Source organism: Pezoporus wallicus, unplaced genomic scaffold (genome assembly GCF_028554395.1).
Source record: "Pezoporus wallicus isolate ANWC-B61680 ecotype Strahan unplaced genomic scaffold, APGP_CSIRO_Pwel_v1 contig_3952, whole genome shotgun sequence".
NCBI classification, from domain to species: Eukaryota; Metazoa; Chordata; class Aves; order Psittaciformes; family Psittacidae; genus Pezoporus; species Pezoporus wallicus.
The window spans coordinates 14348635-14364317 of record NW_026635034.1 but is presented as its reverse complement, the minus strand read 5'-3'; the positions used below and the strand labels follow the sequence as shown (position 1 = coordinate 14364317).

At 42.6% G+C, this 15683-nt stretch overlaps 1 protein-coding gene across 1 annotated transcript in view; it reads left to right on the top strand.

The window, feature by feature from the left end:
* Positions 1 to 238: 238 nt before the first annotated feature.
* The window catches only part of TBC1D2B (TBC1 domain family member 2B), a 28003-nt gene continuing 12558 nt past the window's right edge, over positions 239 to 15683 (top strand). The window contains exons 1-4 of the mRNA XM_057399832.1: positions 239 to 636; positions 6873 to 7026; positions 11453 to 11618; positions 14620 to 14777. Of these exons, the coding sequence (XP_057255815.1) occupies positions 274 to 636; positions 6873 to 7026; positions 11453 to 11618; positions 14620 to 14777 (841 nt within the window). The 5' untranslated portion in view covers positions 239 to 273. The remainder of the gene's footprint in view (positions 637 to 6872; positions 7027 to 11452; positions 11619 to 14619; positions 14778 to 15683) is intronic.

Sequence of the window (15683 nt, the reverse complement as noted above, 5' to 3'; positions counted from 1 at the left end):
CGCTGCCGGCAGCTGGGTGTGTTGGGGTGGTGGCTTCCACGTCAGCACCGGCCCGCTGTCCCGGAACAGGGCTGCACGGCGGCCGGGACCCCGCGGCGGGCAGCGGGACCGTGCTCGGCAGCCGGGGCGGGGCGGCCCCGGGCCTCCTGCTCTGCCCGCGGGCGGGGCGCGCCGGGCCGGGCCGGGCGGCAGCTGCCGCACTACAAGTCCCGTGAGGCGGCGCGGTCGGGCCCGCTCCGGCGCGGCGGGCGAGGCGGCGGCGGTGCCGAGGGGATGCCGGCGGCGGGCTCGGAGGGGGAAGAGGGCCCGGGGGCTGCCGGCGGGGAGGGCGCGGGGCCCGGCGGCCCGTCGGGAGAGCAGGCCGGCCCCGGAGCCCCGAAGCTCTGCGGGTACCTGCAGAAGCTGTCGGGCAAGGGCCCCCTACGCGGCTTCCGCAGCCGCTGGTTCGTGTTCGACCCTCGCCGCTGTTACCTCTACTACTTCAAGGGGCCGCAGGAGGCGCTGCCCCTCGGGCACCTCGACATCGCCTCCGCCTGCTTCAGCTACCACCAGCCCGAGGCCGGCGCTACCGCCGCGGGGGACGAGGCCGCCGCCTTCGAGGTGCACAGCCCCAGCGGCGCCGTGGCCGTGCTCAAGGTAGGCCCGGGTGGGAACCGGTCTCGGTTCCCGGCCCCCTTTCTCTGTGCCTTCAGCGCCGGGCGGGCCGGGGCAGGCGGTGTCCGGCCGTCCCCTGTCAAGCTCGGGCGGGACCAGCGCCTCAGGAGCGGGACGTGTGTCGTCCGAGAAGTCATTTCTCGAACGCAATACCAGGCTGTCCCCGGCGTTAGTTTTGTTTTGTTTTCCTTTCTGGTTCTGCTTTTAAAGCGCTCTTCTGAAGAGGAAGAAAGCGGTTCTGGCGAGCGGGGTCCTGCGGGAGCAGCATGGGCTAGCTGCCCTGGTGGAGTGGGTTTGCTGGAAACGTCTGGGTAGAAGACGTATTCCCCAGGAAATGTGGGGTCTGTGGGCTCGGAAGTTGAGCGGCAGTGGCAGGTTTTCATGTCGGGGTGTTTGTTTTGAAAAGGTGGTGTATGGCAGAAGTCTTCATCTAGAGCGCCTTGGAGGAAGGAAGAGGAGGAGGAGGGAGAAACGCTTCCCGATGGCAGCAGAGGCTGCTTATCGTGTTGTCTTTGCAAGGACTCAGACTTACAGGGCAAGGGGTAAATCTTAGGATTTCCTTTATCGTCATGGCTAAGGGAAAACAAAAAACCAAAACAATAACAAGGAGACAATTTCTGTGCAGTGAAGAAGAAACAATTTCTGATGGGCATCTGTTATTTTTGATTGCTATTAAGGCATACATTTACCACAAGGGATGTTTTTTGCACTGAGTGTGAATTTACACGTGAAAGGAGTGGTTTGGGGGGTTTTGGGTGGTTTTAACATCCTTAATATTAGAGAATAATCCAATAATCCATGAAACAGCAGAACTTCCTGTTGAATACTGAAAAAATATCTTTTGTGCATACTCACTTCACAGTGGGGATTTGAGTGATGATTATAAATGCTGAGGGTGTAGGACAATGTCAAAATAAAGAGTCATTAAATCATAGATTCAGCCAGGTTGGAAAAGCCCTTTAAGCTCATCAAGTCCAGCTGATCCCCAGCGCTGCCAAGGCCACCACTAACCCATGGCACTGAGGCCTCGTCTCCACGCTGTGTGAACACTTGCAGGGATGGTGACTCCAGCACTGCCCTGGGCAGCCTGTTCCAATGCCTGAGCACCCTTTTGGTGATCTTATTATTGTACTGAAGAATAAGTTGTTTAACTGGAACACTGATATGATAATAATTTGATTTGGTTAAGGAAAAGCAAACTGTGATCAGCAGTTTTGCATGAAATCATGTGTAAAAGCTGCCTTTTTCTTTGCGTAACCATAACTAAAATCATGTGTTGGCCTGTATAGCCTGTTACAGAAGTTAAACTGTAGACTTGGTCTAAGCCTTGATTTTTGATAGTTTGAAGGGGGTGTTTCGTTTGATTTTAATTAGTATCTAATGATTTTTGTGTGTCAGTCTCCAGGAAGCTGCATAATGTGGGTCTTGCTTAAAGGGCTCTTTTTGAATAGGAGGGCCTTTGCTGAGAAAGGTGTAATTTAGGGTTAGGATTGTAGTGGGCAATAGTATATGCTACCTGTGTAGTAAGTACTCAGTCTGACAAACAGCAGTCTAGCAGCAGCTTTGAGTGTCTTCTGGAGTCATGAAGCTACAAGTCAGACTCAACAGCGATGAACAAGTGGAGGAAACAGTTTTCGAACCTGCATAGGCTGAAGCTCTTTTCAAGATTCTCTTACAGGGACTTAGAAAAGGTGCCTGTGAAGGGAGTCAGGGGTCAGGGTCATTCCTGTAATTAGCAGAAAAGTAATTTTGTATCTTCTGGTATTGTTACAATGCTCACCCTAAAGCAGCCAAGTGATTGTCCCTAAAAGTGCTAGGGAACACATCATAGGAGTTCATATAATAAGAAATTTCCCTGCCCATGGCAGGGAGTTTGGAACTAGGTGATCTTAAGGACCTTTCCAAGCCTAACTGTTCTGTGATTCTACATTAATGAAAATCCTGAGGAATGTTGCTGGACCAACTGGCCTTTTGTGGCCATGTGATCAGAATGGACCTTTGAAGGTCCCTTCCAACATAAACTGTTCTATAATTCACCAAAGGGTAAGGCTTTTGCAGCTGGAATTAATTTTCTTCTACCCAACGTGATGTTTTTAAAGGCCTTAAAGAACTGTCTTTCAACTAAATTACGTCGACATAGAATTAAGAATGAATTCAAGATGTTAAACTGGAAAACCAAATAGCAAAAACCCAACAACTCCCAACCTCATTGACAGAGCCAGCCCCTTTTGAAAGCAAATATGATTTAATTTATCAAGAAAACATTACACACACAGCACGAGGAATAAAGTCAAGTCAAATGTCGTCTTCACCCTGTAACTCACATGCCTCGTTTTCCTCAATTTGCTTCATGTTCAGAATTTCCAGATCTTGTGATCTGGTCTTTCCCATTCAGTATTATCAGCTGAGAAGAGCAATAAGAAATAAGCAACTGGAATTCCAGATTGAAATGATGGTGCTGTTGAGGAATGCACGATTTCTTCATAATGCCTTGGTTTTTTTCTTAATGTAATGATTTCATCATTTGGATTGCTCAGTCTTTGTGATTTAGTGGGAGCTGGGGACTCTATGATACACTTGGAGTTTGTTTCTCAAATTGGTAACAATTTCAGGAAAAATATACTGTAGTCTTTACAGCAAATAAGGCAAATTGTTCACAGCTCAGAAATGCAGATAACCAGCCTGGCACGTGCATGATTGTAGCTTTTCTATATAGTTCCAAGAATTGAAGTACATTAGAAGAAGCTAAGTCTGGAAAACCTTTTCTATTTAACATACATAACAGGTACCACCACTTTAGGTAAAGTAGCAGAGAAAATTGTGTACTTCATGAATTAGGAATAGATTATGATTGAGAATATTTTCATGGAGAGGACCTGATCCTGCAAATACTTGCTGTAACACAGAATGCTGATAATACAGTCAAGCGAGTGTTTGCCCGTGTTTGCACAGTGAGGTCTGTCACTAGGGCAGAAAAGAATTAGCATTATGAAAATACATAACTGAACAAAGGGGTCAGTTCTCATTTATTGTTAAAGCAGTGTCTTGTAGTGACACAGTTCACTTGCTTTTAAACCAAAGAAACACTGGCCAATGTGTATGTGGTCACTTCTTTGTGAACAGAGGTGAACTGGGAGGAGAAGGGAACACAGACTGTTTAGACTTCTCAAAGAGAAAAACTTCTGGGTTATTGGCCAAGTTGTAAGCGTTCCAGACATGGCAGATTTTGGAGGCCAAACCTGCTGAAATCAGAACTTTTCAGGAGCTTTTATTTGAATTTTCAATAATATTTAAGGATGTGGCAGTGGTTAATAATACAGTGCTTCAGCTTAAACAGTATTGCCTTAGGACAGAGCACCATTAGGGCCTAACTCAGTTCAGGAGGTAGCTCAACAGTGAAGGTAATTTTTCTGAGCCGGTCTGTGTTTTAAACTCACTGGTTAGTGGTTGCAATGCTTTAGCTAAAAATTGGGCTGCCCTCCAAAAGAAAGCCTTCTGGCTCCAAATGTGCGGTTGGGCATAGCAGGATTAGTAAATGTTCAGAAATGCAAACTTTCTGGTGGCGATCCCTGTTACTGAAAAAGCTGGAGGGAGAGTTTGTGTTCAGAAAAGGATTGTGGCAAGAGTTTCCAGGAGTTCCCTCAAAATGGCAAGTCTGCTCGTTGCGTTTCTTTGGACTTGTTCTGAAAGTGCTTAATATTGGCATTATGTGTTCTACCAGTGGCACCAGGTAGAGGATGCCAGTGCATAGTTGTTTTCCCCAAATAATTCTTCTGTTTGTCATGTGTGCATCACAAGAAGGCAGTTCCTGCAGCATCCTTAGTGGGGGAATACAGGGGAGTGGGTTTAAGTGAATCATACTGATTTTCCATCATTTAAGGAGCATGGAAGTGCTCCTTTCATTGACAGGTAAGGTGAATTAAAAACATGTTTGCAAATTTGTCTCTTGTGTAGGAATAGGGGAAGAGCAAGACTCAAAATAGTCTGTGTGTGGTTGGGAAAAAATTCCATTTCAAACAACCAGCTTCAAAGATTAATTTTGTTTAAACAAAACTCAACAGAGGTTCTCAGGATACTCCTTTACTTGTAAAGTAAATAATTGAGGTGCCTATATAAACTCAGCAAAAGCTATTCAAAGGGAGTGGAAAACTTTGTGAGAGAAGTGTATGGGAAGGAAGGCACAGTGACAGGCAAGGTGCAGCAGCAGGGTACCCAGTTAATTCTTGGGAAAATTATTTAAGAGGGGTGGTGAAAACCTTGCACTGCTTTGCTCTCCTGTTTCATATGGAAGGACCATAACTTCTGCCTGACCCAGTAACAGTGACATCGCTTGTGAACTGAGGACGTGTATGTGCTGCTCAGCAGAGAACAAGTGCAATGGGAATTTAAAAGCAACAGCAAGGAGTAACTGCAATAAAATCTATTCATGGTTTTCTAAAGACTTTTGGGGAGAAGATAATGGGGCAAATTGTGGGAAAGGCTCTTTAAGTTGAACCAGTCATGGGCAGGAGTTAATTGTAGGTATAATGTAGGTTGACCACAGGTGAATTGCCTCACTAGCTATGTTGCAGTAGCAAAGAACCACTTGGGTGCTATATCCTGTGCTAGTGGAAACTCTTCGAATTGTTGGTGGTTTTCTGCTGGAGCGCAGTAAAACATTGCTTTACAAGGCCTGTGTGCAAGTCTGCCTAAGGGGAATGTACCAGAAATGAAGACTTACCACCAGATAAAACTCCAAAGGAAATACTTTTGTGCTAGAAATAGGGGAGTGTCTTTCTCTGGTTTCTGATGAACTTGCTTGCACAAGCACTCCTTGCTTTGAAGCCATTTGCTGTAGGATGTTGTGGATCTTAAAGCTCATACAGGCACAAAAAGCCAAATTGTAATATAAAAATCTCTCTTTAGGATTGCTAAACATGAAGCTGGCAGGTTGCTGAGCCAGGGAGAGCACCCTTGGAAAGCATCAGGTGTTGTTTGCCTCCATGCTTAAGCTCTGCCTTGTAATTAGCAGCTCTCAAGGTCAACACATGATGGTAAATGGATCTTCAATTTGACCAGCTCAAAAGTGTTCTCATCAAAAACAGGTCTGTGCTGTTTGTGAGCTTCATACAGCACATACTGGACTTCCTCTGTCAGGAAATCTGAGTTGTTTGCTGCTCTTCTTTCTTTTGCAGCTGTACCCCTCACCCTCTTCAGCTGTGATAAACAGAACAGAAAGCTATTAGAAATTAAGTGTCTTTAGAGAGTAAACACAGTCATTTGCCCAAGTACTGAGGGTTTTTGCTTGGTAATGCCACCAAGCACTTTGGGAGAAGGTAGGAGAAAGACTGGCTAAAAGGTAGGCACCTTGTGCTTACAAGCCAAAGGACTTGGGTGGGTGTCTCTTCCCAGGTGTTAACTTTTTGTTCCTGAACATACCGTGTTGCTAATGTTATGTGCTTGTTCTAGACTGGTGGTTGAGGACCTAGGTCGGAATAAAAATGAGTTTTCCAAGCTAGCACCTGCAGCTGTCAGTTACCAGCACTTAGTCTCTTGTTGATAGACTGCCATTTGACACACTTTGGAATGAATCTCATAGCTGTGATTCTTACTGAAGCTTAAAGATGCGTTTGAATTCTTGCTCACTCATTATTTATTCATGTGAATGACTGCAAGCTTGCAGATTAAGTATTCATGTTGGGGTTTTTGGTGTTTTAAATGGGACCTTCCTATACAAGTTGGTTAGCTCATGGGCTCATCAAGTAATGCAGGATGTAGCTGTAGTTGTTAAAGTAGGAGGTATTGCAATGCATTATTAATTTGTTGGTTTCTGCTGGTAATAAACCAAATTTAGAAAAGAGAATGGGAATTTTCCTGGGTGTGTATGGGACCTTTTTGTCCCCCATAATACAGATATGTATTTATATTTAAACAACACTTTATGCAAAAAATAAAGGAAGCTGCTGCGTTTTCTAATGTTTGAATGTAAAACTGGAGGAAAAAACCCAACATGTGACTATTTTAAATGGCAAATGGGTTTGGCATGCCAGCCAGGGATGTGAGGTTTCACTTAGTACATTGCTGTGTATTTCTTTTAAATCATACTGGGTTTGGTTGATGACACGTTGATGGTCTGCTCATGATCTGTGTTGGGGTTTTTTGTTGTACTTGGAATTACTGTGTTCGTATACCAAAGATACGCAGTGATCTCATCAGTGCTCTGGTTCTTTGTGTTGTAGGCTGCAACTCGTCAGGATATGACATACTGGCTTCAGGAACTTCAACAGAAGAGGTGGGAATACTGTAACAATCTTGACGCAGCAAAAAGGGACAGCCGGACGTCCCCTACACCAAGTGACCTTTCCAAAGGTCTTGTTGCCAAAGACAACCCTGGTAAGTTGAAAGTGTGAATAAAGACAGGCTGTATGTTTGTGTTCAGTGTCAGTTAATCAGTACAGGGCACAGCACTGGCATAGAGAACAATCTTAAGAAGATCTTTGTTGCTTCTTGTTACCAACTAACTCTATGTAAAGTTTGCGTATGTTGATGATGCTAAAATTATTTAACATAAATGTAATTATATGTGATTTCCTGAAACCTGCTGATTTCTTTAAAAATAGATTTTTAGAAATGAAGTGAAATGGAGTAGTCTTATTAAGTGATAAAGTACAGTTTAGATAAGTTATCTTTTTAGTGGTTGCAGTATCTTGACACCTTTTAGTGTGTTAAGTATTCTGGGGTGTAAACTCCAGTTTTTAATAGGAACAGGTACATTTTGCATTCTGAATGACCACACTTCGTTCCCAAAAAACGATCTATCTGACACTGATAAAAGTTTCCTGCCTTTAAAAACTGGAAGTCTCTGTATTTTCAGTCTCTGTAATACCTTCAGCCAAGCAAAGTGTAACTTTAGGCTAGTATGAGAGTTGTAAAAATGTATCAGTGTATTATGCAAGTTGAATTCTGTGGTTTGTACTCCATTGCGCACGCAATTCTGAGTTGTTTTATTCCTGAATCATTACAGAAATGGATTGCTTGCTGATTTCTGATATTCATAAATAAGAGTGCACAAAGTCCTGTTCTGTGCCAAGTTAGACATTAGTAAAGCTCTCTTGGGTTTGAACAGTCTTGAGGTCAGACATATTTCATCAACAGACTAATTTTGTTGATTTCAATTTGTTCATACGTTAAAATCAGAAATGTTAAGCTGTCTTCTTCCCCACCCTTATCTCCCCTCCCCTAGTTCAATCCTGTGCTGCAGGATTGTCCTCTAACCCAGTTTACTGCTTTCATTTGAGAGCAGTTTGCTTCTGGCTGCTTGCTTAACGACAGCTGGTTTGAGAGCATGTGGTTTTGTAGGGGCTCAGCTTGATGTTTCAGCTACACCAGTCTAACAGCTAGTCACTGCTTAAAGAAACTCCTGGCTCTCCCTTGATCTAGCTCCTTATGCTAGTGCAGGGAGCACAGCTAGCAGGAAATAATCTTTTTCTCCAGCTTAGCCCTTGGCCAGTGCTGCTTCCTCAAGTGGTTTATTGTAGGGACAGATGAGCACCAGGAACAGCCCAAGAGAATTGTTGGGAATGCCAAGTGAGGTGGTTTGAGACCATCTTTCTGGCAGCAGACAGTCTGGTTATCAGCTTGTCAAACCATGTGCTGGAAGAACGTATGTATTTGTGTGCAGAAATGTAACAGCTTGCAGTGTTGGAAAGGGTAACAAGCTTTTGCTTTTTCAAACCATTGCCTTTCTACCTTCAGCCTCTCATTCTCTGCTCTGTAGTCTCCCTTTTTGTGTTTGGTGGTTTGTCTGACCCTGTGCTGAGTTGGTTGAGTTCAAAGTTACCCAAAAAGGAAGGTTTTATTTTTCTTTTCTGTTTTGTGCTAAATTAAAGAGTGGAATATATTTACTGTGCAATCAGGTGACTTCCGGAGCTGATGGAAGGGAGGAAACAAGACATAGTGGTTAAATACAGGAAGGCAGAATAAAGGATTAGGCAGAACTGCCCTCTTTTGGCAGCAGTGTTGTATGAGACCAACTGAAACATGTAACTTGGCCCCCAGATCTCTACTTCTTTCTTGTTTGTGCTACTTCCCCTGGAGCTTAGGCACAATGTGATGTTAACCTACTCACACTGTACTCCAGAAGTTTCCTATAGAGCTGGGGGACCCTTAGGGCTCTGAATCCTTGTTGGTGACTGAAGTATGTCTCTTGTGAATTGCATTTCATATGTGCTCTATACTGGAGCAGAGAAATTGGTTTGTTTTGCTAGTGCTTGAGTATAGATGTTAGCACTAGTGCTTTAAATGGGGAAGTAGTCTGTCTTCAGTACAGAAACCAAATAGCTCGTTGTAGCCTTGCCTGTTTTGCCATGTCACCCATCCCTGCTCTATGGAGAGCCTTGACAAGTTTTAGAGCATTCAAAGCAGTAACAAATACTTTAAAACATTTTTCAAAGTGGGCTTTGGGAAAGCCACTGTTATGAAAAAGATTCAGTAGCGTTTGTCATGGAGCTGCCTCACTGCCATGGAAGTCACATAGATTTATTCTTTATAGAAGATAGGATTTATTCTTTATAGAATATGTAAAGATTTATTCTTTATAGAATATGTTGGGGTTTTTTTCCCCCTTGGCATTGATCAAATGCTGTTGCAGTTTTTATCATCTCAATTCTTAATTATGCTGTTCCTTGCCTCTCAACTTGCATTAATAAAAGTGGTATGTGATGTCTTTATGAAATGGTTGTGTTTTGAAAGGAGTTTAAAAACAAGATCACTTTTTTTTTTTTTTTGTGGTGACTGCATTAGTAACCACGTTCTTCTTGTGCTGTATCTGTTATATAGGCCATACCTCTAATGGGTCAGCTGGCCCATGTAGGCACTGAGCAGCCTCAGGAAGTCAGAGGATTTCAGCCAGAGTGCTTAGCCTGTCTGCTAGAGGAAATGCATTTATAGCAATTTAGCTCTTGAGCAGTTGATTCACCTGGGCCATACTAGAAAGATATTTTGTAGTCTTGTCAAATCATACAGGTAGAGGATGAAACAAGCTGTAAGTAATACAGCAGAATGCTGGTATTCCAGCCTGGTTTTGGGTGCCCAGAGTTTTCTGGTGTGGGTTTTCTTTTGGGGGTGTGTGGGTTGTGATTTTTGCTTGGTTTTTGTTTGTTCTTAGTGCAAACCTAATTTATCAGACAGTGACTGTGATCAGAATTTTTATCTAACTTGGTGAAATTGTGTTGAGCTCAAACAGCCAAGGTCCAAAAGAATTTGGAATTTAGTTTGGCTAATAAGGCACTGCAGAAGTTTCTGTCAGCACTGTTCATAAAATAAGGCAGTGTGATTTGTACCTGTATTTGAAAGGTGACATGATATACTTCTGTTTCAGACACCATTTTCCAAGGGTTTGAGACATTGATCTTTTATGTTTGTTATTCTTTATCACAGAATGTTCTTTCTACTTCTGATCTTCAATATGGCCTAACTAAAAGTGCCTATCTGCTGAGTAACTGGAGGATACAGCTTGCTTAAAGATGGGCTTGCTGCTTGTGCCAGATCATCATCAGAACAAAGACTGAAAGGCTCACCAGTGATAAAACAGGACACTGTGATTTCCCAGGGTTTTTCCCTTCCTGCAGAGAATCACTGAAGTCAGAAGCCTGTCAGTGTGTTACTTCAGGCTTGAGTCAGCAGTTACATTAGAAAGTGTTCTCAAAACGTTTTAATCCATTTTAGCAATTTGTGAATGACATGGAGAAGACTCTGAAAATTAAATCTGAGCTTGCTTTTAACTCAGCTGTTCAGAGGGTTTGTGGAAGGCCAGAAACCACTTGATGCTTCTCTATAAAGCTTTTGCTGTTCATAGTACACCCCATGTTTTTTCTATTCCCTCTGCTTGCTGGAGGAGGGGTGAGGGAGAAAGCAAGCTATCCAGGATAATGGAAGCACTGAAGTAACATATATACTATAGATTGTACAGTATGTGTTGGACAGTGTAGTGTGTTGGACACTTGGCTAGTACTGTTGGATCAGCTTGGATCGCCTGGACTTGACTAGCTCTGGCTCAGGACTAGCTCCAATTTTTGGCTGGTTGCTGGGAAGCCATTCAGAGCCTCCATGAGTTTGCTGGCATGTGTACAGTGCACGGCTGAGCTGCACAGCTCTGTGCCTCATCTGTACACAAGAGACTTGGGCTGGATGAATTTCAGCGTAGCTGTATTCAGCTTAACCAGAGCTAGTAAATCCTTGCTGACCCAGCAGGACTCTGAGATGTCTGCAGTGCCCATGTTAACGTTCTTGGTTCTGGGAATGCTCAGGCTGGATTTGCACAGAGCTGGCTCAAGTCTGTAAAGCTCATTGACTTGCAGGAGCATTGCCACTTTTAGGATGAAGCACACCCCGAAAGCTGTGTCACAGTATTCTTGTGGCACTGTTCCTGACTTAGGAGTTTTGATAGACCTGAGCTTGTTTTTATGGCTAATTTTTATGGCTTTATAGCTGCTTAAGGCTGATGAATCAACACTGGCTGAGATCATAAATCACTCATGAAATAACGCTTCATGAACGTCACACGAGTCCTGCTCTCAGAAGGATGTGGCTGCGGTGAGAGCTGGCTGAGGAAAACACTTTGCTGTTTCTGCAGTTCATTTGAACAGAGCGTTTTATGAAGTTATGTTGCAATTTAAAATAAAACCCGACACCCGAGCTACGTTTCCAACACATTATTAGCAGGCTTAGTAGAATGTGACTTTATATAGGCACTGCTCTTTGACTTACTGAAAGTTTTGCCTGTTTTTCTCTCTCTCTTTTTTCTTTGTTGTTAACATAGATTTGAGTATCCTAAGTCAAAATGCTTCAGCAGAGAGAGCTAGAAATATTCTAGCTGTGGAAACTTCTCCTACAGACCTGGTGGGGGAACAAGCAGCTTCCCAACCTGCACCAGTCCAGCCAAGTGCCATCAATTTCTCGCTTAAACAATGGAGTACCGAAATCAAGTAAGTTGGGGATGTGGGAGAAAGAGTTATCATGAGATTGATAGTTGCTGACAGAGACTGTTTCCTACTGAAGGTTGTGTGTATGTGAGGGCAGGGCTTTTTAGAAGAACTAAAGGTGATTGGGTAGATCAGTATGTTGGACTGTATCTCTTCAAGTAAACCGTTTCTTTATTCTGCTTACTTGTTTGAAGGGCATAGCTGAACGTTGTGTTGCATTACTGATACCTGAAAGGGAGACTCAAGTCCTGTAACACACTCCTAGTGATGGCTTTGCTTTCTGAACCTAAGCAGGGATCTGGGAGTTGTATTCTCAGCTAGTACTCAGTCTTCATTGTGTAATGGAGCTGCTAATTATTTGCTCCGAGTCAAAGGATATTACAGTGCTATTAGAGAGCAGGTCACAAAGCAGAGCTGTAGCTTTAGCTAACTAGACCACATCCCTCTTGAGCTGCAGGTAAAATGTTCTGAGTTAAACAGAGTCCTTTTAAAGCTTTCTGGCTAAGCACAGAGATCTGAGAGGTTACACAGTGTTGTTGGCTTTGGGTACTGTGTAGACTATCATTTAAATTCTAGAAAAGATGACATATGGCTGGATTAAGCAATATGTCAATCCTGTTACTACATGTCCTGTTTAAACTGGCAATCTTGTATGGTTTTATGGGTTTGTGTAGCTACTTTGCTTTGGTAGAACTTAAATTTGGTCATAATAGAAGGACAGTAACACGAAATGATTTATGTTAGGTGAATTCTGTATGCTTGGAATGAGAGTTCCTGGCTTTTTAGAGATTTTTACTTGAATGTATTTTTTTCTTTCTAGATGAGATGCTTTGGGGAAGTTGGGGTAGAAGGGTAGTGTCAGGGGGAGCCGCATAGAGTTGCCTGGTTTGCTGTTTGTTAAGGCAGCAGTGGCATTGAGGTTTGGTTAGTGGGAGGGAAATGCTTCTGGTGGTGGTAGCCCAGTAGGTATTGTAGCACGGTATTCAGGAGCTGGCCTTTCTCTGTATAGCTGTGATCCTGGTGGCTTGGAGTCCTTGCAGATCTCTGGGAATAAACATGTAAGAAAATTTAACACTGAAGCTCTTTCAGGTTCAATCCCATCCTCCTCCATTCCATTCTCTCCAGGGTTGTTCAGCTGCAGTGGTTCATCTGTCCTGTTCAAATGTTCCCGGGAAAAATACCATTTGAAGTATCTACTAACATTATTTTTCTCAATGCTGTGGGTTGTTTTGTTTTTTGAGCTACGTGTATCTTTTATTTATGCAAAATATAGCCATGGAAACATACTGTATTATAGTAACTTCAGTTTATATAAGCACAAAAGAAGATTTAATCCAAAGCATTGAAAAATATGGAATCATTATGTTACACGATCAGGTCTTGTGTAGTTTGTCTGATGGTTCTTGTCATACTGTGCACAGGAAAATAAATGTTGCTGTGTTAAATTCAACTCCCTACTATTAATCTTAACAGGAGGCATAGGTGCACCTATGCAGATCTTTACAAACCTTGGCCCCAGCTAGGATCATTCATGGGCTGAACAGCAGTGTTTGAAGAAGCTTGTCTTGAGGTCATTGGACTTCCTGGTCCTTGTGATGTTCAGACAGGCTTCAAATGCTGAAGCTGACCAAGGGCAGTTGTGGAGCTGCATGCTAAGAGATCAGCCACTATTCAGAGGACAGCTGTAGGGGTGCTAGGTGACACTTAGTAATTTTGAGTGCCTTAGGAGATACAGCAGTCATCACCCAAATTGAGCTGTTTAATTTGAATGGAAGGTCTGAACAGTAAAGTGAGGCTTCTTGCTCCCCGCAGAAATTGTGTTTCTTTCTGCAAGAAGATGTAATGGGTAGTGTAATTCAAACTTTGTCAAGTTTGCAAATTGGTTGTTGAAATAGTTTTTATTAATAACTTCTAGGCTTATTTTTTAACTGTGTTTGCTCATTTATCAGTTCCCCAGGCTATAGCAGTTTTGCACAGCGTAATGGTTAGCCTGGAATTCAGATTAGATGTTAAATCTCTAGTGCAGCTGAAAGACTGCATTGGATCTTGAAGGGGTAATATGGGTTACCTTCTGCTTCAGGTTTAAAGAATAAGAAGAGAGAACATGGCTGATTGAGTGAAAGCACTTTTGTGTGATTGAGTGAAAGAACCCATTTTATGCAGACTAGGTAGAAAATGACAAGATACTAAATATCTTTCCAACTTTATACCTAAAATCTTAAATTGATTCATAGGGGTTGAGAATCTCTTTCTCTAGTTGAGCAATGACTTTACAATACTGAACTACAATTATACTCCTGGGTCTAAGTGTGGACATCAACATTTCAGATTGCATGATGGTCATGGGGAAAGCTGGGTAGGGTCATCTCATCCTGCTCACAAAACTTATTGTTCTCCTATAGAAAGATCTGGCTGGAATTTAGAGGTTCCCTCTGAAATGTTCTTGCAGATAATTGGCAACGTTCCACCTTAGGAATGACAAACTGCTAAGGAGTCTGTCGTCAGGGATTCAGCTACAGCAGGTCTCTTGGATGTTGCAAAGTTTGATGTTAATCCAAACTGTGAAGCTATAACATTATATGGGTTTTGACTGCATGCTGGTCTGTCTAATGCTTTGTAGTTATCCTAAAATTCTAAGCTCCAGTAACTGATCAATACAGAAGATGCTGCTTCTAAATCTTAATTTTGTTTTGTTGTTCTCCCCACTGCCAAAAAAAGGGTAAACCAAAAGATGACACAGAAGACCATAGTGGTTTCCTTAGATATTAATATCCTGCTAAAGCAAAATAATTGTGTTCTTGAAGCATAGCTCTGTTGATAGCAGGTGCTATTTAGTAGGATATGCTTTATTTTCTGTGAGCTTTTATTTGGTACTGCTTACGTCTGTGGTAGCTTATTTTTAGTCTGCACTGTTTATGGACTGCAGAAGTTGTCTTGAAAACCCCTTTATAAAAAGAATACAAAGTGGAGAAATCTTTGTCTCTTTCCCTGCTGTCTTTTAAAGGAATTCAATGTCCTCTTTAAGAAAAGGAAATAACGAAAACCGCAGGAGCATATTTTATACCACTGAGGAGTGGGAAATGCTGGACCCAACCCCTAAAGACTTAGAGGACTCGATGGCCCTGGAAGAAAAGAGGAAACACCTGGCAGAAGGAAGCAAAGGTAGAAGTGAGAGGAAGGAAGGGGACCATATGCCTTCCCTTCTTTAGTATAGTGTACTGTGTTATGTCTATCTCCAGGAAATAAGTGGAAGATTATCTTTTCTTCACAAACCACATGCACAGCTCTGTAAATTCTTCTAAAAAAAAAAATGAATTCCTTAAGTTGTGTTTGGAGTCCCCTGCCATTCAGATACAACAGAACAAGTATGAAGCCTTGTTATCCATTGCTTCAGGTTTCCTGAGTGTGTTACCAGCTCTAGTTTTTACTCTTGAGTCGCTAGGTTGCAGGATGAAGGGAAATGTTGGGGCTTTAGTTGAGTGTAGCCCATTTGTCTTTGGGCTATGGAGTATATAAATACATGATATATTGGGTTGCTTCTGAACTAGGGGAAGAAAGTAGGGATGTACATGCAGTGGTGATTGTCTGTGCATTGTGACTGGTTCTCATGTCAATGTTTGGAATAACCTTGTGAAGACATTTTACAGCTCCTTAAGAGCACTTTAGCTGACATCCAAGTGAGTCAGTCTGTTAGAAAACATCCTTCTCTCTAAGAATACTCCTGTGGTTATATAAATGGAAGTGAAACATTGCACTGAATGCCCCTGGAAAGAGCAGTATGCTGTGATATCACTGATGGTTTTGCTCTGATCACTTCTGAGCTGTTCATTATGTGAAGCAATGTTTCTTTTGCCATAGTTAGGGGTACCTTTTATTTTCTGTAATGAATTGTAAAGTTCTCTTCATGTCTTATTTCACAAGTATTGATTTATGAGCTAAATCTTTTATGTGTGAGGGGCGAAGACTGAGCTATATATTTTTCCCACCAAAGGAAGCGACTTGGAAAATGAGGAATGTTTAACACTATTGTATTGGGCTATTTAAATGCTGCTTAGAGACTAATTTTAA